The sequence below is a fragment of the Phaethon aethereus genome, assembly GCF_964289735.1.
Source record: "Phaethon aethereus genome assembly, chromosome: 4".
Taxonomy (NCBI): Eukaryota; Metazoa; Chordata; class Aves; order Phaethontiformes; family Phaethontidae; genus Phaethon; species Phaethon aethereus.
In genome coordinates this window covers 35,275,366-35,302,709 of record NC_138578.1, presented here as the reverse complement: position 1 = coordinate 35,302,709, position 27,344 = coordinate 35,275,366, and the positions used below count along the sequence as shown (strand labels likewise).

Genomic DNA, 27,344 nt, shown 5'->3' with positions numbered 1-27,344 from the left:
AGAAGGGTTTTGCACGCAGGGAGCAAAATCCCGGACCCTTTGCCTTCATACAGTTCCCACTGCCATGGCTGTGCTAAGTGGCACAAGGTTCCCTGTTCACGTGTCAACAATCTGCAGCAAGGGCACAGGGGTGAAAAACTCTGCTCTGGCCTGCCATGACACCTCCTTTCTCTCAGAGCTCCCAGGAGAACACATTTGCACAGTATCAGCCTGATGGTGTTTCTCATTTTCATGCTTCTATTACTGCTGTCAGGAACTGGGCTCCACCAGGACAACCAGCAAGCAGCAGATGACTAGGACCCTAGCCCTGGCTCTGTGGTGCTGCTTCTCCAGTCTGCTTGGGATCTTGAAGATACATTGCCCATGCTTCATGACAGGGGCATGAGACAGCCAAAACCAAGATGTTCCTAGATCCTGCCCTGCCTCAGCACTGTCCCATTCACTCCACCCTATGCCCCAGAGCTGCACCAATCACATACCCACTGTTTTTTGAAGTTCCACTGCTCATTTTCTCTCCTACCCAAATCTCTTCTCACTCTTCCTCCTTGCTGAAGGCCTTCAGACACCAATCACTGCAAGTGGGATTGGCAGGAGATAGACTTTACATCTCCCCCTCAACTGCTTTTCTGTCAAGCCTCCTTTGACTAATGCATGCTTGTGACATCTCTCTATACAGCACTCAGCAGTCATGTCTTCAAAAAGTAGAGACTAAAACACTTCAACACTGCCTGCATACCAAAAGCATGTGTCCCATGATCGGTTTCCAACAGCAGTCAGAAAGCAGGGCTCACAAGAGAGCCCCAGGACACCCTTCTGCTTCACATGCAATCCTACTTACTTTCATCAATACAACTGCAGAGATGAGGGTTAGAGTAGCTACAGCTTCTCTGCCTGGCTGTTGTTTTGAGGTTCATCAGCTGGAGCACTTACAGAATTAGATCAAACCTGTCACAGAGGCAGAATGAGTTGAATAGCCATGTGCACAGATTTCCCCCTCTGCCGTAAGCACAGGCAATGCCCTCACACACCGAGACTTCACAGCCAGCTCTACAGCAGATGAGAATCTGCCAAGAGTCTTGGCAGAAGGAAGGGGAAGGAGATGGTGTCTCACACCAAGCCTGCTTCTACTCCACGCTGTTTAAATCTTGTCTTCACCACTCTCTGCTTGGATGAAATGAATGAGTTGCTTCCTGCAAATGCTGCTGTGCATGACACATAAGCTTATTCTCGAGCACTGCGCACAGAAAATACTGCTCTGTATTGGTATGAATTTTTAACATGCTCCTTGCAGCACCGCCTGGATGTCACGCACGAAAATATTCCCCAGAAAGTTAGAACCCTGCACTGTCCTTGATTTATTTCTGGAGTCCTGAGCAACCTTATCTACCTGGCCTGCTTGGAGCAGGGGATTAGATAGGGACCTCCAAGTTAGGACTTCATTTTCTTCTCACTGGAGGCTATTCTCCTGGCTGCAAACACAACAAAAATAGGGAAGATGAAAGCAGAGACATCACAAAAGGGAGCAGAGCAGGGTGAAATCCACATTATGAACAAAAAGCTTCATGAGCCTCATATTGCAGTCCCAGTTAAAGGAGCTTAAAACTAGCAAACAAAAATGCCAGCCAGTGAAGCGCCCCAGTGGGAGAGACCACTGGGGAAAAAAGCAACAGAGAAGAAAACTCTATTGGTAAGCACCAGTCACGACAGCAGGCTGGTGAGCAGAGCCACTCATCAGGTACAGCACATGCTCAGGAACAAACCAGCCTGAGGTTCAATATAGTCAAAAAAGAAAGTGAAGGCTTTAAAACAAAAAGCAGAGCTTGCTCTGGAAATGCAGAGTGAGAAAGGTGGCCAGTCACAAGGCAAAGGACCAAGCTGCAGAAATGATGGACCAGAAGCTGAGAACATGGAGAAAAGGATGTGGAGAGCACGAAAGATGGTTAGAGCTTTCCAAAACATGCAAAAGGAACTGATGGCAATTTGCCATTTCTCATTTGAAGGGTTCAAGACCAAAAATGTCAGCAGTGACACCTTCCTTGAACACAGAGTAGTCTCCTGTGGGTGCTCAACTCCACTGCAGAACATCATGACTGCCAGAGGGGCAGCCTCAGCTGACCCAGGCACCAAACAGCTTTCCAGCTCTTACCTTCACAGCAACAGCTGCCTCTTGAGCCAGCACGTCATCTCTAGGCCTCACTGCGGACATGTATATGGCTCACCTTGAGTATTTCCCCCAGCTGTCTGCACAGGAAAAAGTTTTCCCAAGGCTCTTAATTCATGGCAGATGACAGAAACATGAAACAACCTCTGTGGTGGATCTTTGGAAACAGGCAGGAGTGCTTTTCAGCTTGGAGCTGACAGGTCTAGGTCAAGCTTCAGGACCTAGAGCCCACAGCTCCTCAAGCCGTGAACCCCAGACCTGCTGTAGAAGCAGCTGAGATCACCCTGCACTTTACCTCCTACCCAAGAAGCTACCAGACTAATCACCCTAGCAGGAAGCCAGGCCTGTGCCAAAGGGTAAGGAGCTCTGCAAGGCCTGCCCAGGAGACACAGGGAGACAGATGCTGTTACCTGACAATTGCTACCTCTAATTTTAGCCACTCAGGGAAGGGGAGAGGTCACACAAACACCAGCTAGAGACCTGAAGGCTTAAGGATGTTAAATACCCTCCTCCTCCCCAAATCATGACAGGGTCAGCTAGCTCTTAAGCCCTCGTTGTCACTGCAGAAGAGGACACTGACACACCTCAACGGTTGCAAAAGCTCTGAGGAAGCCTTTGGCACTGGACTGAGTGTACCTCTGGGTGGAGAACTTGAGTGGAAAGCATTCTGAGTGCTTGACTCAGCAGTTGCAGGAAGGTAATTATTCAAAATGCTGATTTATATCTCATCCACTAATTTCCCCAACATGAGTTGAGATCATCCCTTACGAGTGCATCAGTATAAAGTTTCCAAGTATAGAACGTGGAAAACTATGTTTGTCCCAAAACATTAGTTAATTATCTTATTCTCAGGCACACAGAAGTTAATTATAGTTAGAACTGGAATTCAGTTAAAAGCAAAACAAAAAACCCCACACATTCCTCAAACCACACAATGCAGTACTTCCTATCTCCATATTCACAAACCAGAATCACAGAATCTTTGGGTTGGAAGGAACCTCTAAAGGCCATCTAGTTCAACCCCTCTGCAATGAGCAGGGACATCTTCAACTAGATCAGGTTGCTCAGAGCCCCATCCAACCTGACCTGGAATGTTTCCAGGGTCGGCACGTCTCTGGGCAACCTGTGCCAGTGTCTCACCACCCTCATTGTGAAAAATTTCTTACTTATATCTAGTCACAATCTGCCCTCTTTTAGTTTAAAACCATTACCCCTTGTCCTATTGCAACAGGCCCTGCTAAAAAGTCTGTCCCCATCTCTCTTATAAGCCCCTTTTAAGTACTGGGAGGCTGCAATAAGGTCTCCCCCGAGCCTTCTCTCCTCCAGGCTGAACAACCCCAACCCTCTCAGCCTGTTCTCACAGGAAAGGTGTTCCATCCCTCTGGTCATTTTTGTGGCCCTCCTCTGGACCCTCTCCAACAGGTCCATCCATGTCTTTCCTGTGCTGAGGGCTCCAGGGCTGGACACAGGACTCCAGGCGGGGTCTCACCAGAGTGGAGTAGAGGAGCAGAAGCACCTCTTGACCTGCTGGCCACACTGCTTTTGATGCAGCCCAGGATACAGTTGGCCTTGTGGGCTGCGAGTGCACATTGCCAGCTCATGTCCAGCTTTTCATGCACCAGTCCTCCCAAGTCCTTCTTGGCAGGGCTGCTCTCAATCCCTTCATCCCCCCAGTCTGTACTGATACCAGGGGTTGCCCTGACCCAGGTTGCAGGACCCTTCACTTGGCCTTGTTGAACCACATGAGGTTCACACAGGCCCACTTCTTGAGCTTGCCCAGGTCCCTCTGGATGGCATCGATGGAGAGAGCAGTAGCAAAGCATCAAAATAACTTCAGGAGCAGTCATGAAGGTTTGAGCCCTTCTGTCTCCTTCTGACAGTATGAAACAAGCAGCTTGGATAAATAAAGGAGGGTTGACATCTACCTAATTCTGAAGCCAGTGCAGGTAGGTGATGTACCATCAGTGTGGCTACACAATGCATGCAACATTTCTCTCCTCTTTCCGCAGCTCATGAAATATTAAGCACAGAGAGCATTTATGCCAGGTAATGCTGTCATCTCAGCAAGAGACTTGCCATGAGGAAAGAAGTTTATGGCTTTTGACAGCACCATCCCCCTCCAAAAGGATGGGGGTGGGATGAACACGGTGCCATTTCTCCACTCTGTCCTGTCAAACTCAATCTATTTCAAATAGTGTTTCAGCACGAGTAGCCCCCTTTGTCCACCTTCATCTCTATCTGTTCTGTTGGGCACCCCATCCCCTTTCTCCCTGTGCAATGGGGAAGGTGGGAGCAAGCCGCCTCTGCCCATGAGTGACCAGAACATACACTGGAGAAAGGAAGTGACCACAGAGGACAAGCAAACAGCACAACATAAAGCCTCAGGAAGATAAGAGGGGGCACTGGGGAAAAGTTGAAATAGAAAGCAAAGTATCTTCCAAATTGCTGAATATTTTGCCGCCCTTCTGATATCTAAAAAGCTCCTTGAATTGGCAGGCTGCAACACAGCACTTTTAGATGACTGCAATACAAAGCCATGAAAAATTGATTTGCTTCATTAACATTTTAGGACCTTATTAGCTGTAAAGAAATTGACTGTCAAGGCATTCTAAGGGAGCGTCATGGTGTAATGAGCTCTGTGCGAACTATCCTCATCCCAGAATAGAAACAGGCCTGTCACTGAGTAACCAAGACCAGAATCTACCTTTTGGTTATTTTTAATTCCACCCCTTCAGCTCTATCTGCCATGAGCACTTTCTCATTCTGCCAAGGCAAGGCACCAGGTGGAGAGAAAGCTGCAGCCAGCCCCGACCTGTCTGCTCTCACCCAGTTAAGAGCAAGGCATGACTGCATGCAGAGCATCTACCCCAACACTAGACACCATCAGCTACAGGCAGTCCAAACAGCAACAATTCCCACCAGCCATGAGCCCACCTTTCCAAACAGTAATTCCAAAGCTATTACACCCCCATCACAGAGGAGATCATGAGTCTTCTTTCATCTAAACGATTAGCATGCTGCAGGTCCTACTGCGTCTGCAGGGAGCTATCAGAACTGGTCACCATCCTGCTAGCTCTGGCTCTCTGTGTTTGGGTCACAACACATTAATAGCTGGCCACGTGAAAATTCAACTCCTGGAGGGGGGCTTAAAAGACTCAGTCCCATGGACTTCCAGCCTTATGCAACTGATGAGGCAGGGCCAAGTCTCAGCCTGCCCCTCTGCTATATTTAGAGAATTAGGCAAGCCTGCAAGACATTTTTCTTCACAATAGTTTGGCTACGGCATTGCACCCAGAACTGGCTGATCAGTTTTCTGCCTGCTCCGATACAAGAACTAAGAAGGCTCCATGCAGGTACTATGAAGTGCACTGGAAAAAAATCAAAGGAAGCAGTCCAGCACCCGACACAGGCTGCAGAACTCCCTGCTGCAACACACTGTAGATTCAAGAAGCTCATGAGGATTCACAAAGAGACCAGACCAGTAACTGGCAAAGTGTCTTTAAGAATTACTAAAGAGACATATCCCTGTGCTGAAGATAAGCAAAGGGGACAAGTTTTTTTCCCCAGTTGGCTTGCTCCTTCCCCACAAGATGTCCACACACGCCACAGCTGAAGGTAGGATCCTGGCTATGCAGCCCCTCTTCTGGAACAAGCATTCAGCGAAGTCCAGCTGGGGAGCAAAAGACCTGCAGTTGCATTCTGACACAACAACACCCCCCCCCCTTTTTTTTTTTTAATTTACCTGCCTTTTGCCAGCCAAGAAAAAGAACCAACCAAAACACACATGCAAGACATGCGTGTACATGTGCTGCTCAACAGTTTTCCCTGAGATTAAATAAACTCCTTCCTGGGTAAAAGTAACTTGGCTCTATGAGTTGCTGTTGCTTTAGGGGTGTTCCAAGGCTTCAGTGTGTTCAGCAAACGGAGTTGGAGAGCGCTATATTCTCAAACCTGCATGGTAAGTATTCTCTTCCAGATCATTTAAGGTGAGATGCATGTGTAATACTCCTCTGTAAAGCTATTTTGGTCGCTCTAAAAGCCTCCCTGTTCAGCACGACAACCACAGAGCCCACTTATGCAAAGGAACAATTTTTATTTTTTTTACCCTTCATCATCAACTGGTCTAAGGAGCAAAGTCTAAACACTGTCCCACTCAGGCTCAAACGTTAAATCAAGTAAGTGTTTTACCTGTTAATTGAACCAAATTGAATTCATCCCTGTTTTAATCTCATAACATGACTTTCTGTTGAAGCCACTTCACTGTGAAATTTGATCTATGCACGTACATCAGAGAATTTATCGTGGGCTCGTGCTTAATTGCAGCAAAATGCCTCCTTGGTGCTTCTCCTACAAAGCTACCCACTTCCTGCTAGTTAATAACTAACAACACACTACATGCTGACGACAGGTATGGCTTTAGCTGAGTGAACCTGCAGGATCACAGAAGTTTCCTTAATTACAAGGGCATCAGATCTAACTTGCTTCTCTGCCTATGTTTTTTCCCTTTAAACTGAAGTTTCATGAGTACATCCTTAGGTCAAAAGTTTCTTCCTTGTGAGACCACGTGATGTAGACTTGGGTGAAGCTATACGGCTGAAATCAGAGGAGCAGAGTGCTGAGACCAGTGGCCAACTCTCCTCTTGGTCTCAGGGGTAAGGCTGGTGCCTTCTATAAAAGCATTGCTGGTGCACATGGCAGTGCCCAAGCAGGACTCCACAGAGCTCAGAGCCCAAGCCAACAGAGGCAGAGAACTGATTTTCATTTCAAATCTTCTCCATCTGTTTGGTTTAAAGTATTTTTGTTATTACCAAAATTGCTGTCTTTGAAATCTGAGCTGCTGGTTTGCACTGCTCAATGGTCAAGAACAAAGTTCTGTCTGTCCTTTTACTGTTAAGACCTTTACAAAATCTTTTTCTACTTGTCCCCTTTTCCAGAGGGGATGAGAACTAATCTGTTATATCTTTTCTTTCTTTTTTTTTTTTTTCAGTGATTCCTCAGCATTTCCAATCATTTAACCATTCGTCTCTGGACCCTCTCATTCCCTAATAACCGAACAGGTGACAACTAACAGCTGTAAATCAAGGCAACAACTAGCTTTTGCTTACAAACACCTTTTCCCCATGGGAAAGTGCTTATTTATGGACTTCACATTATGGATTGTTTTACTACCTCTGCTGAAACCAATTCTTGTTACTTTTTATTCTGCCACTGGAACGCCTACCAAAATGATAAGTCATGTGAGTTCAGAAACAATAGCTTTGCTACTTAACTCCTGCAGAGTTCATTGCCTGCTAAATGCCATCTGGTCTGGGATTCTCAGTGCCCAAAAATAAACTGCAGCATCCGTCTTTTCTGTTTAAAAACCGCTTCTATGGCAGTCATGTTTGCTACTGAAACAGGAAGGAGCCCCGGGGGCTGTAAAGAACTCATCAGCCTCACAGGGAGGCAGCAGCATTGCCAGGAGAACATTACAGTCCTTCACCATCTCCTCTACCCCCTCCCACCTTCCCAGGAGCTGCCTGCTCCACCATGGGACTCCGGGACAGAGCTGAGCTCCTTCCTGGCCCCCTAACTATTTGTGCTGCAAACCTGTAGCACTTCCAGGTTTTCTCCAGGCAGCTTTCCACCAGGTGGATAACTCTGAGGTACTTACTCCCCAGCATCATTGTAACACAGCCCTGGTCCCCTCTCCTTCAGATGTTTCACCAATCCCACCTGAACTGCAAGCTGGCTGGCTCTCCTCTGGATGTTCCCTGCACTGATCCCCTCAGAGGGATCTGACTTGGGAAGAAATTATCTTAAAACTTCCAAGGCATTTACTTGTACTGGTCAAAGAGGAGAGACTCGGGAAGATCTTAAGCATATGATCAAGAGACCCCCAAGAGTGAGGACCATTGGGACTGGAAAAACAGGAACCGGCAGGATGCTCGCTCTCAAACATGGTTCAGCACTGGAAATCAGGCCCCAGCCAGACTTGCTCTGAGGGGAGGTGAAGCAGACAGGGCAGCTCAAGAGATGGCTTCTGCCAGAAAAGTGGGCAAAACGCTGCCATACAGGAGGAGAAGATGGCATGTTTCAGCGCTACTTGGAGATCATGCGTTATTTTAGACAATGCACTGCCACAATACAACAGCAGAGCAACAACCAAAGAAATAAGGTCAATCACACACAAACTCACACAAAAGGCCGTTACAGGAGAAGCAAAGAGCATCCCCACCTCTGCTGTGCTTCATCCAGGATCACAGTTTTTTCGGAGGGGCAGGAGGCCCTGGAGGACCACCAGTGTTTTGGACACAGAGAGGTTAAAGGGGGAACATGAGCCAGACCAGACTAGAAAGAGCCTTTCCTTCCCTCTACCTGCACCAAAGGTTTGCTCTGTGAGGGAAAAATTCAGAGAAAGCACAGACCTACTGGCTGCTCCTATTTGCACACATAAGGATTTTGCATGCTCGGTGCTAGTGGATACGCGTCCCACAGCTCTGGACTTCACCAGCAGCCACCTGGGAGCCAGACAGAGGCGTTTGTGTCCCTTCTCCATGATCTGGTTCCCTCCCACCCCCGTCAACCTCCTGCATTTTTCTTGTACACACAAGCCAAGAGAACAGTCCTCCAAGCAAAGCAAGGTTTTATTAAAAATGACTTCTGATTAAAAAGGAGTTTTAAATCCTTTTGTAATGATGACCAGATTATCCGCATCATGCTGCATTATGCAACTGGGGATAAAGCAGCACAGAGCAAGTGGCAAAAATGCCGTCTCCAGCAGAACGACAGTTTTGTGGGCAGCTCCCAGTCCCAACACTCATCTGCAAGGCTCAGATGGGGCCGGGCACGCTCGGTATATTGCAGAGAAGCCAAATCATGCACAAAACTTGTATAACGCAGCAGCTGCGGGGCAGAGGCCGTTTCACGACATGGCTTTCAACCAGAGGTGCTGTTTCAGGGGAATACTACCCTTAAATACTTCTGGAAATGCAGGTAAGAATGACAAACCCCTGACCTGGAGCCCGGCCACAGGGCTGCCATAAAACATGACAGCTTGCCATGCCACTTTGGCAATGAACTAGAGGCTGGGCAAGAACCGCATTCAAGCCACCCAATCTCCCTACAAGGGCCACGGTGCCAGCACCCACCCTGCTACCCAGGGGCGAGGAGCAGCCATGCAGTAAGCGAACAGCCGTGCTGCTCGGCTTCCCCGGCCGAAGACACCCAGCCACGCTTGCAGCTGACGGCTTTTAACGGGAAGCACATTTTTAGCACCCACAAAGCGCTGTGCCAGAAATCCAAGTCACAGATTCAGAGCCAGCCCAATCACCCAAACCAGCCCATCAAGCACCTCCTCTCATCACATCCTCTTCAGCCCAATGGTTTGGTGGGGGTTTTTTTTATTTTTTACTTTTCTTTTTATTTTCTATCAGAGGCCTGTGTGAATCACCAACTCGAGCATGGTGTTGCCTTCTTTGGCAACGTTTTCTTAACATTGTGTTTAGCTTCACTGCAGGCACTCAAAAACGTGCATGTGTGTATGTACATAACGTGCTAGGCTCTCTTTTGTCATAGAAGAAAGATGTGAATTATTTCAAAGAAGGACAAGGAACAAGTTAAAAATAACAGGCAGCTTCAAAAGCTTCGTGGTAGCTTTGTGTTGCAAAAGAAGACAGAGATAGGTACTTTTTTTTTTTTCTGATCCCAAAGGAAGGTTCACAAACTTTTCTTTCATCCAAAAAGCCTTTACCGTGGCTGAGCCTTTGAGGCACAAATACATTGCTTGGACAAAGACACACACAAGCCTCAACTGTTGATCATTTATTTCAGCACCTTATCATAGGAAGGCTCCAAGCTGACCACAGCAGCCAGTTGCTGAGCTGAATTATTTGCCCACACGAGCATCAGTTAATATCTTGCCAAAATCCAGTAATGATCACCTCAGAGTCTGTAGGGCTTCCTCTGGGCACACACGTGCTCCTCTGAGAAATGACAAACTTCTCACTTACTAAAGTTGGCATGAAAACGTCACCAACCCTAGATCACAGGCTTCTTCACCAGCATGAGCCCAAAAATCCTTTTCCCAAACCCCTGACAGTATAGGATCAGGTACACAGATCTGACTGGACCTGTTAGCAAGGAGGAGCTTCACTCCCCATATACCTCTCTGGCACCATCAGAGAGCTGGGCAAAAGCACCTGGAGATGACCAGAGTTCCAGAGCGAGGCTCACATCACCTCCATTTTCACCCACCGAATGTGTCTGCATAACTGTCCAGGGGAAGCTTAAAAAAACACACCTGAAAGAAATTCTTGCTCAGCAGATCTCTGGGATATTGCAGCCAGCAAGCAATGGCATCTCTTCCCAGTGTCCCAGTTGTCTGCCTTCACTCCCATCCCAATGTGAAAGCAGGCATGGGATGTTTGGAAACAAATCAGAAGGCAGCTGAAGCAGAACAGTCAGCTATATTAAAATACAAGCTCAAAGCTCCACAGAGCCAGCTTTAACAAAGGAGCTTGCTTTAAAAAAAACCCAAAAACCAAACACCACCAACAAAAAAGAAACAAAAAACAAAACAAAACACAAAACACAAAACCAGAAAAAAGTTTGAAAGCTTGAATTATATATTCCTGAAACCAAGAGCTCAAGGTTCCAGCAGGGCATGATTCCAGCAGTGCATTTTCAAGCCCAGGATGGCTCAGTCCTGGTCCGTAACAGGGTATAGCGAAAGGATGTCTGTGTATTAGAGACCTGTGAAACCAGAGGCATGCAGTCATGTTCCTGCTCAAACTCCCACTGCACACGCAGTTGCCTCCCTACTTCGGTAACAGTGAAACACCATCTTCCCAACGCTGTCCTCCTAGAATTTGGAGGATGGAGAGGTGGGGTGTTAAAACCCATCACTGCTGCCACTCATTACACCTCAAAGATGCTGAAAAAGTAAACTGCTATCAGAATGAAGGGCTTACTGCTACCTTCTTAAACAGAGCGCTGAGCCCCAGAGCGAGGTGGGGAGGCCCAGAGACCCTCTGCCGAGCGGACGGGGCTCGAGAGTGCTGAGCAGGGCTGCCGGGGGCCCGACGCAGCGCTGGCACCAGCTCAGCGGGAGCAGACTGCCCTCAGAGCCCTGCAGCTGCCGCACGGCCGCCTTACTTCACAGAAACAAACATCGTCTTTCGCACTGTAGCCATCGTTTAGCGCCCAAGCAAAACAGATTTAAGCTGTTCCATCATAAAAATAAGAGCAAGCAAGGACTATTATGTCAGATCACAGGAAGGGGAAGCTCTTTTTTGATACATTTCCTAAATTTAGCCGCTTTGATAAACCAGGGTCATTCGGACACAAGAATTTTCTGTATCCCATGTGTGCATCATTATCTGAAATAAGAGCATCAAAATCTCACCCAAAGAAAGAGCCTGTTCAAAAGGAAGATTTAGATAAACGCACAGGGAGCTGAAAACTCCTCTGGTTACGCAACACGTGGAAGTAGGCCTGGTGCTTGCTGCCGACTCCCTGGTTTGGAAACCTGCCACCAAGCACATTCGACCCCATCCAGCAGTTCTGCCTGTAAAATGCAGCCGCACACAGCAAGGGGGTAAGAAGCACCATGCAGACCAGGAGAGGAAACACACACAAAACCCTCTGTCTGTCTCTTCCTCTCCTTGCAGCAACACAGACTTATCAACAGGGAAAGTCTGTGCCTCTCTCCCCGCATGGGATGTCCCAGCGGCGTGGAGAGAGGTCCGCCTGCTTGCTCCTCTCTGGACACAGCGTGCTGGCACCCTGAAGATACAGCCCAGATGAGGCTTCCCCAAGGAAAGCCAACCGATCCAAAAGATTACTTCGGGGCTACTTTGAACCACCACTGATCATCCCAGCTCTCACTGCTTGCTCCCGGTTGGGCCGCCCAATGATGTGGTAGTGCAAGATGGAGTCACTCAAAAGGGGTAACGGTGGGATGGAGGCTGGCTGGCTCAGAGCCCACATTAACACAGCGGAAGCCAAGCCAGCAGCTGTACCCTCAACCTACAGCACTCTTTAAAACCAGTTTAGGCCCAGGAACAGCTCCCCATCATTGAATGAAAGTTTGGCACCACACAGCTGTTGCTTAGTCTGACACCAGTTTGTCTGGATTTACAATTCCCCATGCCCTTGGGGCAATTCTTGGGTGAGTCTGCAATTTGCAAGACGCCTTCCATGATACAGACCTCCTGATGTGTGCTGAGCAGCTCAGCTGCCTCCTTACCCTCTCCTCTGCTCCAGCTCCTACATGTCCCATCATGACTAAATCCCCCTGCTAAGGAAGGTCATCACTCCTGTGAGCCGCTCCCCACTTCACAGATAGAGAAGAGGATGAGGAACTACAAAAGGAAAGGGACACCTAATTCATGTAGCTGCCCCAAGTCCCCTTTGCTCCCATATAGATGAGGTCCCAGCTGCTCGGCCCTTTTTGAGGAAAACACAAATGAATTGGACATAAATACCTTGAAACCTTCCCTATCACACACTGCAATAAATACAGCTGCACCTCACTGTCTGTTGAGGATGTAATCCTGAAAACTGCAAAGGTTATCAATTTAACAGACAATTATCTTCCCCATAATGTGGTAGAGGAGAATGTGTGTACAGACTAGTGAGTTACACACAGTATAAATACAGAGGGAGGATGGAAAGATACAAATGCAAATATCAGAATGGTCAATATGAGATGACTGCTTTTCAGAATGAATCATTATCCCCAGCCATTGCCCCGTTTTTGGGTCCTTCATTCTTGATGGATCTCAATTTATCTAAGAATTTTAATGAGAGCAATGAAAATACAATTGTTCAGACACAGCAACGGGAATACTCAACAGTAAAAGGCTGATGTCAGGCAGCCAGTCTCAGACAGAGCTCCCTGCATCTCCATCTTCCACACTGTCCATCCTGTGCATTTCAGCTCTGCACATTGCTAAGTCCTTGCTTTCTAATATTATCTGTTCAGAGGAAAATTGCTTGCTGTCCATATCCAACTGCTGCATTTAAGAAAGAGGCCACAGTGAGTGGAGAAAGGTATTCAATGGTCAACGACAGAGCTCTACAACAACAGCTAGGGATGCAGCACTCACAATCTGTGCTGCAGGAGAATTTTGCAGTTCTGCTGTGTCCACCATAATGTTTCAAAGGCCACACAACAGAGATGCATGTTTCTTCTGCTGCAGGAAGCTCACCCTCTGCCTGTTGACCATGTAGCAAGGGGCCTTACTAGATGTAAGGACACTTGTTTTGGTGTAAGTTTGGGACAAAACAGCCTCTCTAGCAGTCCTCTGCTGCCAGCCTTGCGTGAGTACAAAAGCACCAAACGCGCTGCACATGTCTCTCAAAGACAAGCAAGACTCAGTCAGTGTGTTCACTTTCCACTGTGTGATTTCACGTGGCAGAAACAGTAGCTAGATACAGGAGAAGCAAATTAGGCCAAGCACCTCTGTCTCAAGCCAAACCGTGCAGATTTTGGTGTTGTGGAAACTGTGGCCAATTAATTTTTTAGAGAGCTCATCAACAACCCTATCCTGTTACAGGGCAGAATCTGTCCCTTATCACAGGCCACTGCTCACTCTCTATTCCTGGAGAGGAAGACACTTGCTAAAAATGCAAAGAACATGGTCCAAGAGGAATTTAACACACAGGAATTAGAGACTTACTAAGTACAGATCATTCAAGAGACAAATCTTGAGCAAAGTGTGCCATGACCTTGCATTCTGTTAGGACAAAAACCTACAATATTAATTTCATCATCAGTCACAGCAATAAGGCCCACAAATCCCTCTCCTACCATTGCTGTACCTTTGTTTCCTTCCTGTTACGCTGTAACAGGGAGAGCCTGAAAAGTCTACAGAAAGTGATGGGTACTCAGTGAAGGAGGAGGGACCTCTCCTAGAATGGTCTGGGAGGTCTGGGTTCCCTCTCATATAACAAAAATTTAAAAAGCTTATATAAACTGGATGCTTGGCAAGCATCACCCTAAAACCAGAGAAAGGGGAAGATATCCTGGTATCGCTTTCGTAAAGGGTCTTACAGAGATGCACTTAGCCAAGCTTGTGAAACCCCGCTAACAAAGCCCAGCAGAAGTCTCCTGTCATCTCATCAGCACAATTCAATGTAACTCAGATCAACAACAATACAGCTCCTTCCCGGAGTATTCAAGCATCATCTCCGAGTCAGCATGTGGCAAAACAGGGCAGGTCTGAACAGGATTTGAGATGCAGCTTTGTTTTGCTTTGAAGGTTACTTGCCTCCACAGTTCAGTTTAGTCAGATCCTCACAAAGTGCTAAGTCTAATGGACTTCCCCACAGAACTGCTTAGCTCACCTCAAAGCTGTCATCTGGTTCACGCAGAGCTTGCCATGCTGAACTGTCAATTCAAAATTAATGCTACCTTGTAAAGTCTGTAGGTCCTAGGCCAGTCTCACAGCTGTCCCCAGGAATTCAACCTAGCCACAGCTAGAACTAGTAGGTGTATTCAGTATACCTTTGGGAGAAGCACAGAGCTCTTGAAAATGACCACTGGAAAAAAAAACCCAAATCTGAAATTAAAGTTTTGCTTTAAACCATAACCAACTCCAAGCAAGCACTCCAGCAGCCAGAGCTCAGTCCAATCACAGCTTCCACCCACTGGCCACAGGCAAGTCACCCCTAACCACAGAGTCTGCGAGCATGCATCAGTCCTAACCCACACGGCCTCTGACCACATTGGCAACCTGATCAGCACATTCAGAACCAAGCTTTAGCCATGAAAATGCCACAAATACAGTATGACTTGAGCCTCCAGCAGCCTGCTGCGGTAGAACCATAAGCTCTCAAAGATGGTCCACCTGAACACCCCAAATTAAATTTCTCCCAAAGCCAACCAGCCAGTTGTTTCACAGGCCTTGAACCCCCAAAAAGAAACCAACAAAGAAACCGCTAGAGGACAAATCTCTCCCAGCTGCTCAGCTGGAACAGAGGCCATATCCACACAGCTGACCTTCCCATTACAGGCTGTAAACTGCATCCATTTAAACAGCTTCTAAAAATGCCAAGGTCTCCTCACCCTCTGTATGAGGCACAGCTCCTTCACACTGTGATGACCAGAATCCCATCAGCTCTCCTGCTGCAGGCAAGGAGACCACGGCATAGCAGACCAAGGAGGCAGGTTGAGACACCTACAACCCAGCTGCATTGCTTTCTCAGACCCACCTATGTTCTTAGGTAGCCAAAAGCACCGATACAGTTTGTTTGCAGCAGCAGGCATTTACTATAATTGACATGGTACTTTAAGCACTCCCTCCCCACTCCTCAACCCTACGAGGTGCTCCCTTAAATAGCACATCCTTAAATTGGCATCCCACAAGCTCTCCTGAGAAAAGGTGACCTTGTTTGGCACCAGCCAGCCTGCTTACTCTCACCATTGCCCACATCTGTACAGCAAGTGCAAGTACCACAAGCAAGGAGAGGGAGAAAAAAGGAAATTAACTGATCATCTTGTATTTACCCCCCCCAGACCACAGTTTTCTTTACTCATCTGCAGAGGTTACCTTCCTCTATAACAGACAGGAGAAAAAAAAAAAAAAGGTAAAAAAAAAATCTGTACTCTGAAAACTTTCAAGAATTCAAACCTGACATAGAACTTTTCATTAAATACTTTTTCTCCCTTCTCCCCCAGCAAATTGCTTTCAAGAGTCAAACAACCAGCCGGTGCTATTATTAGCACATCACTAATTGGAGAGCATCCTAGGCTACCACAGTTACCTGCTTAATACTGCAAATGCACCAAGGCACCACAGCATACATGAAAATTACCTACCAGATGCACTCATAATTTGTTTTTAAACTGATACTTGTTTTTTCAGAGCTCTATCCCAATGTCAAGTAACATGTTCACAACATCACCAAAAGGCAACCAAGATTCAGCACTGCTGGTGGTTTCCCACCATCCTCTCCTGAGACACAAAAGGAGTAGGACCTTGCAAAGTATGTGGATCATGCACATGATACCTCTGAACGAAACTTACATGGGAAAACTTTTCACACATAAGTGTTTTTAGAAAGAGGCACCATACCACCAGAAGTGCGTGCACACAGCAGGAAGCAAAGCATGTTTCATGACATCTGTCTCCACAGCATGCTGAAGCACAGCTCAAATCAGTCCTCCTGTTATCACTTGACTCTGGAGAGGTGAAAACCTACATCAACATTTTATTGCACACACACCCCCCAGTCAGTAGCTTTTAAATAGTTCTCATGCAATGAAACAAAGAATCATTTGGCACTGAGCATCTCTTTTATAGGTCATTTCCTCCAAAGACAAATTTCAGCAACTATAAAGATGATAAACACAAACGAAAAACACAAACCAAAAAAAAAAAAAGTTACACACTAAAGGCCAAGAACTCTGCTTTGCTTCACTAGCCAAACCAAAAAGATCCACTCAACCAAATCTAGCGTTTCCCTGGTTCAGTGATGGCAGCTCAAAGTCCAGAGGCCCAAAGCCCAGAGACAACTCCCATGCGGAATAACACAGGGCAAGACAAGGAACAAACCAGAAGAGCTTTCTTGTACCAGAGCTGACATACCTGGAAACCTTTCCTTTAGCAGAAATGATTAGGAACTTTTTGCATAAGGAAGAGGATTCCTTCAAACAGTGTTAAATATACACATTGCCATCCTAATTTAAAGTAATTTTAGCAAGTTCCATATTAGAAGCCTCAAAAAAAAAAAAAAAGCCCCCAAACACACACAGAGCAATGCACACAATACAAGATAACCAGCCACTGCAGGCAACAGGACAGCTTTAAGAAGGCAATTGAAAACCTCAGCCTCTTTTCTGGTATCCACAAGTTGAGCTGGTCCCTCCCGTTCTGTGTCCTACCAAGCCAGACGGTCAGGCATGAGCACAGCTCTGCACTGGCTACTCTAGTTCTCTCTAAGGACTAGTTCTCACACCTAACAGCCCACCAGGCATGGTCCCACGGCAGCCACCCATCTTGCACATCACACTCTTCCTCTAGCAGTTTCTCCGTCTCCTCCAACACTACAAATCATTTGTTGTCTCTTTCCTGAATGTGTTATTTAAATTAAAGGATGCTCCACCACAGCCACCAAGCAAGAGGACCTCAAATGCTCACTGTGCAACATGCAGCTTAACGTGAAGGAGATCTCTAAAAATCCCTGGTGGTAAACAGACTGTGTTTCTACACCATTACATACAGCAAGTCACACCACTCAAGGTTGTCACTTCAGCAGCACAGAAGTCAGCTCTAGTCGGTAAACTAAATAATCAGCGCTAGAGCTACAGAATCACACTAGCTTCCCCAAGTCCAGCAACTGATCTATTATCTTCTCCTCCTGAATCATAGGGCCCTGTTCAGCTTTATCCTGCCACCTAGATCATCCATGCCCAGTGCTCACACTGACCTGAAGTCTTGCTCCCGTCTCTGATTACACCACAGTATTCCGCTGAAGTCACAACCTTCAGGGGAGCATGAGAACAGCCCCAAAACAGCTGCATCTACTTTGAAAGGCAGGCAGAAAAGACTCCACCCTCAAATGGGGAAAATAAAAGGCTGCCAAATGCTAGCATCAGACTCTATAACAAGGAGGTGTTGCTCTATTACAATTGTCTGTGCAAAGAACCCCAGCCACTGGGGTTTACAATTTAATTACAGAGCACAATTAGATACCTGACATCAGCCTTTCATTGAGCAGCAGCTCAGATTTTGAAGCAACCTCTGAGTCCTTCTGACAAAACCAGTCCCACCTGCTCCCACCTCACCTTGCATGGGTGACTTGGCAGCATGAGACATCATGGGATCTTCCACCTCTCCATCTCCTGACTCCATCCCAGCCACCAAGGGAGTTCATGCTTGCTTTTGACTCCAATGCAGGGATGGTGAGCGTGGTTCACTTTGAATCGCAGGCATAATAAGGTGGTCTAGAGTTAGCCCTGCTCTGGCCACGCACTATGATACCTCCATCTGTACCCCTGAAGGTGACCTGTTTCTGCTCATCTTTGATGTGGGAGACAGGAAGAGTAGAGGCTCATGATCTCCCCCCTGTTCCAATACCTTAGGAAGGGGGCAGCAAGGCAGGTGGGAGATCTTCCTCTCCACAGGAGACCTCTTGTCAGTCCTCCAGCATCTCCCAAAGCTCCCAAATAGCTTTGCAGCAACCTTTTGGAGAAGGGCTGCTAGGCTCACACACAGTATCTTTGCCCGTGGCTTTCTGTCTGTTGTCATACATTTTTATTGCGTGAAAACCCAGATCATCTTGTCTTGCTTGTGACAGCATTTTGCACATTTTCTGCACTGGACACAGCCCCCGGCTTTCTTAAGTCTGCGTTCATACAGGCAACTTCACAGGCAGGAATAAGGGAAAACCACTGGTCAAACACAATCCCCCCCACCCCAAACACCAAAAGGATCACACATCGGACATCAGGACACCTTCTGCAGACCACAGCCTAGAAGAGCCTGGGGTGGCCCAGACCCAGCCTAGCGCAGCGCAAGAGGAGACAGGAGCAGAGCAGTTAGCAGGTACACACGAAGGCAAGTTTGGAAAATCCAGTCACATTTGTCCAAACAAAGCTCATGTGCCTACTATCAGACAGACAGCAAGCCACCTCCACCCCCCAGTCCCAAGTCACTTAATAGCTTATGGGACATGAATAACTTAAAAGCCCTTCAGTCCAGGGGCTAAAGGAACATCACATACAAAGTCAGAGCATTTCACAATGCCTGTGACAACCCAATTCAGGTCTCATCACCTTGGAGTGGTGACCCATTCTTGTTGGTTACTCCAAGCAAGGATACACGTTTCTTAGCCTGGCAAGGATACTTTTATTTATATGCAGTGCAAATGTAAAAGAAAAAAAAAAAAAAAATCAACACACCACTTATCAGCCAAACAGATGACTGCAGCCTCAAAGCACACAGACATTCCAGCTCAGATGCCAATTCAGTTACTACTTCACCCAGCTACAAAACTGTTTCAAGCATGAAAACTTCCTTAGAAGGACCCTATCAAGTAATTTTTATACCACTTTTATTCACTATTTGTTTGCAATAAACGCTCAGAAGACTGAATCCAGAATCTCAGTTCTTAACCATTTCTATGCACACTAGCTTTTTCTTAAGAGAATTTGTGTGTTTATTATCAATGCAAGTTATAGAGCATGCACACACTGGACTGAGAGGAAAAGTAAGGATTATCCTCAACTCATTAACAACCAAGTCCGCTCTTTGAAGGGGATTCCAACGAAAATTTTGGATGACAAAAGAATGCACCATCGGTTTCATAAATGATGACACAGATTGCACAACCAGACACGCAGCCAGACTGCACTTCCATTTTTGAGCACAAATTTGGCAGCGTCTCTACAGAAATATTTCCCTTATTAAGGTCAACAGGCTGCAAAGTAGTTCTTCAGTACAGTCCTAAAAAGACCACAGCCTTATTTAAGAATTAGCAACGTTGTAATTGCCAGGGATTTCCACTGGAAGAGCTTGAAAGGAAACACAGACATGTCCCTCACTACTTATTTTTGTAACATTAGACCCATCTCTTTCCTACACCCTGTCAAAAATGATGCCAACCACAATTCACTTGCATGACAGCAAGCTTGGCAGCGTGACTTTTAACACACACACACACATCCTGATCAACAAAATCAGGAGCTTCATGATTGCCATTTGGGGGCTCCTAAACAGTCTTTTATTCATAGAGCAGGTACACAGCAAAGAATATTTTAGACTAAATGCAGACATACAGGCCACTCCCAGCCAAATCACAGTTCACATTTTTCATACAATCCAGGTCATAGCTGGGCTAGATTTAAGCATCATGCGAGAAGACAAGCAGGTTTCTTGATAAATTGCGGCCTTTAATCACTCTTCAGCACTTCCACAGATCAGCCCTGCCTCTCACACACATTTGCCTTCTCAGCATGCTCTTCCCCCAGCTAGACTCGCATAGTATTCATGTTAATACAGTCATCCCCTGCCCCAAGGCAGGGCCACTTGGGATGCTAAGCCCTGTGCCCAGTGGTAGCAAGCCCTGGCATCTCCCCTGGAGAGCATCAGAAATGCTGCAACCCCCTTTTCCACAGGCAGCATCACCCAGGTGTCATTCGGAGCACAGCAGCCCCCACTCCTCCCATGCCCAACCACACACTGCTTACCTGCGCCTCCCCTTCCCAGCACACCTGGCCTGGCTCCCAGGCGAGAGCAGTTCTTTCCCACCTCTACAGAAACATATATGGCACAGCCAAATCCAAAGGAAAATGCTTCTAAGTGTCAATGCCCCCCTTACGCTTCTCAACCTGCTTTGTCAGTCGCTGGTCAGCACAGACGCCAACCGCCTGCAGCCAGTCCGGTTCCTCTTCACATTTCACTTTTAAAGCATCATCTACTCATAGGGGGCAGAAAAAAAATGGTCAGCCACAAAACATTAACTAAAAGGAGAAAAAAAAAAAAAAAAGGAGATACGTGAACCACAGACCTGAAGTTAAACCTTCAATAGCCACCCATCACACCTGCACATACAGTTTGCTGTCTTGGCTAATTTTGGTGGGGTTTGGTTGGTTGGTTGGTTTTACTGTTGTGTTTTTGTTTTTGGTTTTTTTTTTTAAGGGCTTCTGTGTTTTTTAGTTCTGGGTTTTTGGGGTTTTTTTGAGAAGCAGATCACATTGCCCAAAGCACCATGCCAGCAGCAAGACCCAGCACGTGGATACCACTCAGCAACTCACACAGCATAGGCTCACCCCCCAGTCCAATGGCTCTTACATAAGCTAGCACAGTTAGAGGGAGATACAACCGACGGAGCCAGGATGCAAGTTGAGAAGCAAACAGCATCTCCTTATTCTCAAGGTCCAGAGCAGTAAAAAGGAAAAAACCCACAACCCTCCAAACCACACCTTACTATTCACATTTGCCTACAAACCAATGCAGCACCACTGCTTGCTTTAACTCAAATCATACTCCAGTTCCCCCACAGTTTCAGGCTAGCTGTAAATAAAGAATGTTCCAACATACTTCCAACATGGGTGCGTGTGTGTAAAAAAAGAAATAATGCACATTTCTACAGTTCAGACTCTGTTTTGATTTTACACACCAAAGTACCCTTCCCAGGGCCCCCCCAAGCCCCAGAGCAAACCCAGTGGAGCAGGGAGGACACAAGTTAGGAGGCAGTCCTTGCATACATACAAAGTAAAACAGATGCTGCTGGAAAACACTGCCAATAAAAGCATGACTTTAGAGGCAACAACTTTAAAAAGCACCACGACTTGTCACATTCCAGAGGAGAGTGATTATGTTTTTTTCATTAGATGAAGAGGGAGAGAGGAAGGGAAATAATTGCTCTCAAGAATAGCTCCAAAAGGCACAGTCTGGGAATCACTTCTAGGTGAGACACTTAAACAAAGAAGACGGAATATTCCTCTTTCTTCAGGGAGGAATGCTTCCTGCTAGAGACCAGGCTCAGATACAAGAAAGGACCTTTTATACTGGGCTATGGAGACTAACACACCCATTGTCCACCAGCAGGAGCTTTCCTGCATTCAGAAAGGCTGCAGCACAAGCCAGGTTTTTGGGGGTGGAGGGTTGAAGGCAGGGGGACACAGGACACCTGCAGTCTTTTAGGCATCTCTATCCATGTTTACAAATAGCCCCAAGGAACGGGGAGCTGCAGGGTAAAGAGAATTTGCAAAAAAACACAGTGTCATTCAAAGGAATCGAAACAAGGAGAAGGACAGGTTAGGGTCATTTCAACAGCGACACTGCCAATGCTCGGGACTGAAACCCAAAAAGCAGAAAGAAAAGACATGGTCAAACGGGGATGTAACACCCCCCTCATCTCAGAATAGGGTTATTTTAAGCCTGTCTCCTTGGAGCTACCCTAATATTTTTTCTCATGACTCAAGTCAGCAGGGAAGGGAGTTAGAGCAGAGGAGAAAGGGGGAGGGAGAGGAAAAAAAAAAAAAAAAAAGAAAAAAAGAGACAGAGCTACAACTAACACCATAAGACTCCCTTCTAGAAGGGGCAAAGCCCCAGAAGTGATTAAAGGCAAGCTGGACTGTGCCTTACCTGGAAAAGTATGTGGGTTGGGTGACCCTCTTTTAAGGCACTTTGAACAGAGGACGTGCACAGTGTAGTACAGGCCCGGCCATTCCTTGAGCAGGACATTCAGTTCTTCAACTAAAGGGGTAATAGCTTGCCAAGCTGTCCAGATATTTGGTAGGGACGCATGACTAGCAATAGACAGAGTATCTGGCTGCAGAGATCCCCTGGCAGGCCGGTAACTCACCACCACGGGCACCTTTCCCCGGTAGGCATAGATCTGGTATTTGCCATCTGACCGCTGAACCACGTGGCTGTTAATCTGGACGCTGTAGCGTGCAAACAAGCCGGGTGGGAAAATGAATGGAAAGCTATATTCAATCTGCAGCTGCTCAACCACGAAGGACTGTCCGCTCAGATTGGCGCCGTTGATCCACGCCTCCGCGTGGGGCACCTCATTTTTCACGTAGCAGGGAAACTTGTACCAAGCGGCCGCCCCATTTAGGGGCTTGCATTTGGGTTTGTTGACACAGTAACAGAGCCCCATCTTCTCCAGGAGCTCCAGAATGAGCTGCAGATCCTCCCGGCTCTGGATGTGGGGCTTAAGGAGGAGACGAATAATGTGGGCAGGTAGGAGGCCGTGCAGCAAGAAGCCCTCCACGTAGTGATGGAGCTGAGTGGCCCTCAGTTCGTCAATGTGGGTGTCACTGAGCAGTTTCTGGAGCAGCACAGTGGCATCCCGCTGGCAGAAGACATTGAGGATGTCAATGAGCCGCGGCAGGTTGTGGAATACATATTCCCGCAGGGTGAGGTGCTCCTCAAAGTAGAGCAGCTTCCCACTCTCGTGGAGGTAGGACAGGGCACTCTGGAGCCGATCCTCTGTCAGGCCTGCCTGCAACCCCAACCGGGCAGAGTCCCACCAGCTAAGCCACAGCTGCTGAGCTTGTGGCTGGAAGTGCAGCTCCTCCAGCACTTGCCAGGATTTGGGCAACACCCGGTGCAGGTTCGGGAAGATATCCCGGTGCTCAGCCACCGAGAGGAGCTTGTCCCGCAGGCGACGGACCTGGCAATGGTCCTGGCAGCTGAAAGGCAGCACCGGGGAGAGGATCTGTGGGCGGTGGTTGAGAAGATACTGAAACTGGGCTTTCTTCCGCCGCAAGTTCTTGTCCGAGACCCCGTAAAAGGCAGCGTGCGGGCTGGAGCAGCGCAGGTCAAAGTCCTGTCCCAGAGCCTCATCCACCTGCTGGACCAAGCTCTGGAGTCCCTCAGCATCCCTCTTCTCCTGCTGAGCGATCTGGTGGTGGATGTCCAGGCACTTCTCTTCCAACTCCCGCTCCGCACAGAGGTCAGCATGGGTTCCCACCATGCACACCACGGCATGGGGCACCTTGGAACCGAGCCAGTGCAAGAAATAGCCCACAGAGGGGTAGAAGTGCTGAGGGACGTAGGCACTCAAATTCACCACCAGCACGTACAGGGCTCCAGGAGAGAGGAAGAAAGACTGGATCACATCATAGCTCGGGTCCCCCGCCAGCTCGTACACAATGAATGTCAGGCCCCTCTCCGCATCCGCTGTCCAGTCCATCACCTCAATGCCCTTGCTGCCTCCCGACAGTCCCAGTCCTGATGGTACTTGGGGGGCATGTGGCGGCGGTGGCAGCGACGGTACAGGGCACGGTGTTTCCCCTTTCACTCGGTGAGAAGGCATGTGAGAAGGGATATACTGCCGCTCAACAGGGAGATGTTCCAGCTGCTGCGTGGCAGCTACCTGCACTGAGGAAGCATCCTGAGACTCCAGGAAGGGGCAACACCCAACTGACACCCTCCCAGTGTCCTGCTGCTGCCCAGGGCACCCTCTGGGCTGGGTGCTCCCTGCCTCCAGACTTCCCATGTCCTCCCTCTGCCCATCCTCCTCCATGAGGCATCGCCTCAGCAGGGTCTTTCCCGCATCCTTTAGGCCCATGAGGACCAGCTTGAGGCGGGGTTTGAGGGCAGGCTGGGAGTGGGCCAGCTCCTGCTGGTAGGCTGCAATGTAGGGGATGCCTTTCATGCACACCTCGTAGGGGGGCTGGATGAGGGGGTTGTCTTTGATCTTCCACAGGGTGACGCGGGAAAGCTGCCCGAAGCCCTCGGGCAGGATGGCAATCTGATTTCCTTGCAGGACCAGCTCCTCCAGGCTATGGAGAAGCACAATGGAGTCAGGCAGGTAGCGGATGCGGTTGTTGTCCAGCCAGAGGGTGCGGAGCTGGTGGAGCTGGCATAGGTGAGGGGGCAGTAGGGTGAGCTGGTTGCGGCTCAAGTAAAGCTCTTCCAGACTGGGCAGTGCCAAGATGGCAGCAGGGAACTCTCCCAGCAGATTGGAAGAGAGGTTCAGCATCTTGAGCCGCTGCAGGCTGCCAAAGCCGGCGGGCAAGGCCCGCAGCCGATTGCCGTCCAGCATGAGGCTCTCGAGGGCATTCAGCTGGCAGAGGCCCTCAGGCAGGGCCACCAGCCCGGTGCCACTCAGCCAGAGGATTTTGAGGCGGCGGAGGGCAGCAATGCCCTCGGGCAGGGCCCCGAGGTGGCGGTTGCCGGAGCAGTCGAGCTCCTCCAGGGCGGCCAGCTCCAGCAGCGGTGCGGGGAAGGAGAGCAGCAGGTTGTGGTCGACGTCGAGGGCACGGAGGTGCCGCAAGCGGCCCAGGCCCTCGGGCAGGCGGCGCAGCCGGTTGAAGCTGAGGTCGAGCTCCTCGAGGCGGCCCAGCTCAGCGAGGCGGGGGGGCAGGCCCGGGCCCTCGGCGCCCAGCTCGTTGTGGCTGAGGCTGAGCTTGCGCAGGCCCCGCAGCCCCGCCAGCGCCCCGCCGTCCCCCAGGCCCCGCAGCCGGTTGTGACTGAGATCGAGCTCGGCCAGGCGGCCCAGGTGGCGCAGGGCGGCGGCGGGCAGGCGGCCCAGCCGGTTGCGCCGCAGGCTGAGCACCCGCAGCCCGCTCAGGGCGGCGCCCACCTCCTCGGGCAGCTCCTCCAGCCCCCGCCCGCTCAGGTTCAGCGCCTCCAGCTCCCCCAGGGCCGCCGCCGCTGGGGGCGGGCGGCGAGGCGGCGCAGCAGCGGCGGCGGCAGCAGCAGCGGCGCCGGGGGGCGGCGGCGGCGGCCCCCCCGGCGGCCCCGCGTCCGGCTCCGGCTCGGGCTCGGGCTCGCCGGGGCCGCCCCGCAGCTTCCGTGCGCGCAGGGCGGCGTCGCGCCACAGCCGCACCGCCTTCGGGGGCTCCGTCTGCGCCATGGCCGGGGGAGCGGGCCCCCCGCCCCGCCCTACCTGCCGCCGCTGCTGCTGCTCGCCATGGGCGCGGCCGCGCTGCGCGTCGCCGCCACCGCCGCGACGGGCTCGGGGCTCCCCGCGGCTCCGCACCGGCACCGCCAGCCGCGCCGCGCCGCCCCGCGCACGTAGCCGCCGCTGCGGCCGCCACCGCCCCGCCGGGGGCGGGACGCGGTCACGGCCCGCCCCGCCAGCGCCGCACCGCCCCCGCACCGGCGGGGAGCCGGCCCCGGCCTGCCTGGAAACCCCCGCCCGCCGGGCAGCGGCCGCTCCTCCTGGGGAGGAAGGGACCCTGCCTCCGGCCTGAGCCTCCCAGCCGTCGTCTCCTGCCCCTCGCACCGTCTGGCATGGCCCGAGAGAGAGGCCCCGCCGCCTCCCTACGGCCCCTGGCGTGCCCCCGGTGGGGCGAGCCCGCCTGGCGCTGGCAGGCGGTGGTGCGGGCAGCGGTAGCGGTGCCGGCGCTTCCCCGGAGCCCCGTGTGTGACAGCAAGCCGCCGCCCCGGGGTCTCACGCTGCTCCGGGGCTTGCTGCGAGGTTTGTGAGCCGCTCGGCTCACCCCGGGGAGTCACAGCAGAAGCTCCGCGTCATTTCTGCACCGGGCAAAGGCTGTTTTCTTCATCCAGCCCTGCAAGAAAACAAGATTAACCCTCCTTCCCGTTAAATAAGTGCGTTTCCGTGCTGCAGGGTGCGAAAGCCTGTGACACTCGGGTTAGCCAGAGCAACTCTGCCACCTTCCTGCCGTGCTTTGTGTCGTTTGCCGCCTACATCTGGCCCGATCCTGAACGCCGCCTGCTTCAGGACCCTCAGCCCAGCCTTGCGCCTAGGCCTCTGGGGAATATATGCCTGGAAATTTCCACTGCTGCTACACGGAGGAAACAGGACCGTTCTAGAGCGGGGCCGCGAGGCAGACTGGCAGAGGCTGTGGCCACTCCAATCTTCTCCCGAGCTGTGGGACCTTACCTGTACAAACGCCAGCGACGCACCGTGGTCAAAGGTTTAGAGGTTTTAAAATGTCACTGCCTTTGTAGAGCACTGAACACACCAGCGTGCTCTGGGGGTTGGAGAGCAGTTGCTGCCTCTCGCCGTGTCACGTTGTAACAGCTACCATTACAGCATGCTGTAAGCTATTCCTTCAGAGCCACAAAGAGAAAGAAAAGCATTTGAAATGAAAAGTAGGCCCTGGTGAAACCCGTTTCACAGCCTTTATTCTCCTTTATCATGGAGAGCCCTCACAAGACAACGCCTTCTCTTTCGGATGGCCCTGCGCCATCTGGGGTTTAGGAGCTGCCCAAAGCCAGCGGCAGTCCTGGGGTCTGAGCCCATGGTTTGACTCCTCGGCCACTACTTGGGCTCGGAGGTGAAACAGACATGCAGGGATACTCCTGATCCGGGAGGCTCTGCTGAGAGGGACTTAACCTGGGGACAAAACTCTTCCCATCCTTCCTGTGTGGCTGGTGTCAGATCCTGACCCTGGGAAACAGAGATACTTCATGGCCTCTTGCTAAATTGTGCCCAGCTAGAGCTAGTTTCCAGGCTTGCGCTCGTTTATTTTCAGAGCACTCCTGCATTGGGTCAGTACATCTTTTATTTGGGCTGAGCCAGTTTTTGCGTCTTTGCTTTTCCTGAAGGTCACTTGGGAAGTAGCCCTCCTCCGTGTGCTGAAAAGAGCACTCTCTTTCCCCACTTCAAAAGTAGCACATTCAATTCCTCTTGGGGAAAGAGTAATTCTCTTCTCCCACCCTCTTGCCCAATTGCTCTTGTGATACCAGGCCGATGGCTTCATTTCCAACGCTCTCTTCCAACATGCAAAGCCACTCAGCCTGTCACTATCAAAATAATGTTTTTA

The 27,344-nt window shown here is 49.7% G+C and overlaps 1 protein-coding gene across 1 annotated transcript in view; it reads right to left on the bottom strand.

Moving 5' to 3' along the window:
- The window catches only part of MFHAS1 (multifunctional ROCO family signaling regulator 1), a gene marked incomplete at both ends in the record, with an annotated part of 30,375 nt that extends 4,910 nt beyond the window's left edge, over window positions 1-25,465 (bottom strand). The window contains 2 exons of the mRNA XM_081999714.1: window positions 22,240-23,813; window positions 24,066-25,465. Of these exons, the coding sequence (XP_081855840.1) occupies window positions 22,240-23,813; window positions 24,066-25,465 (2,974 nt within the window). The remainder of the gene's footprint in view (window positions 1-22,239; window positions 23,814-24,065) is intronic.
- Window positions 25,466-27,344: the final 1,879 nt, after the last annotated feature.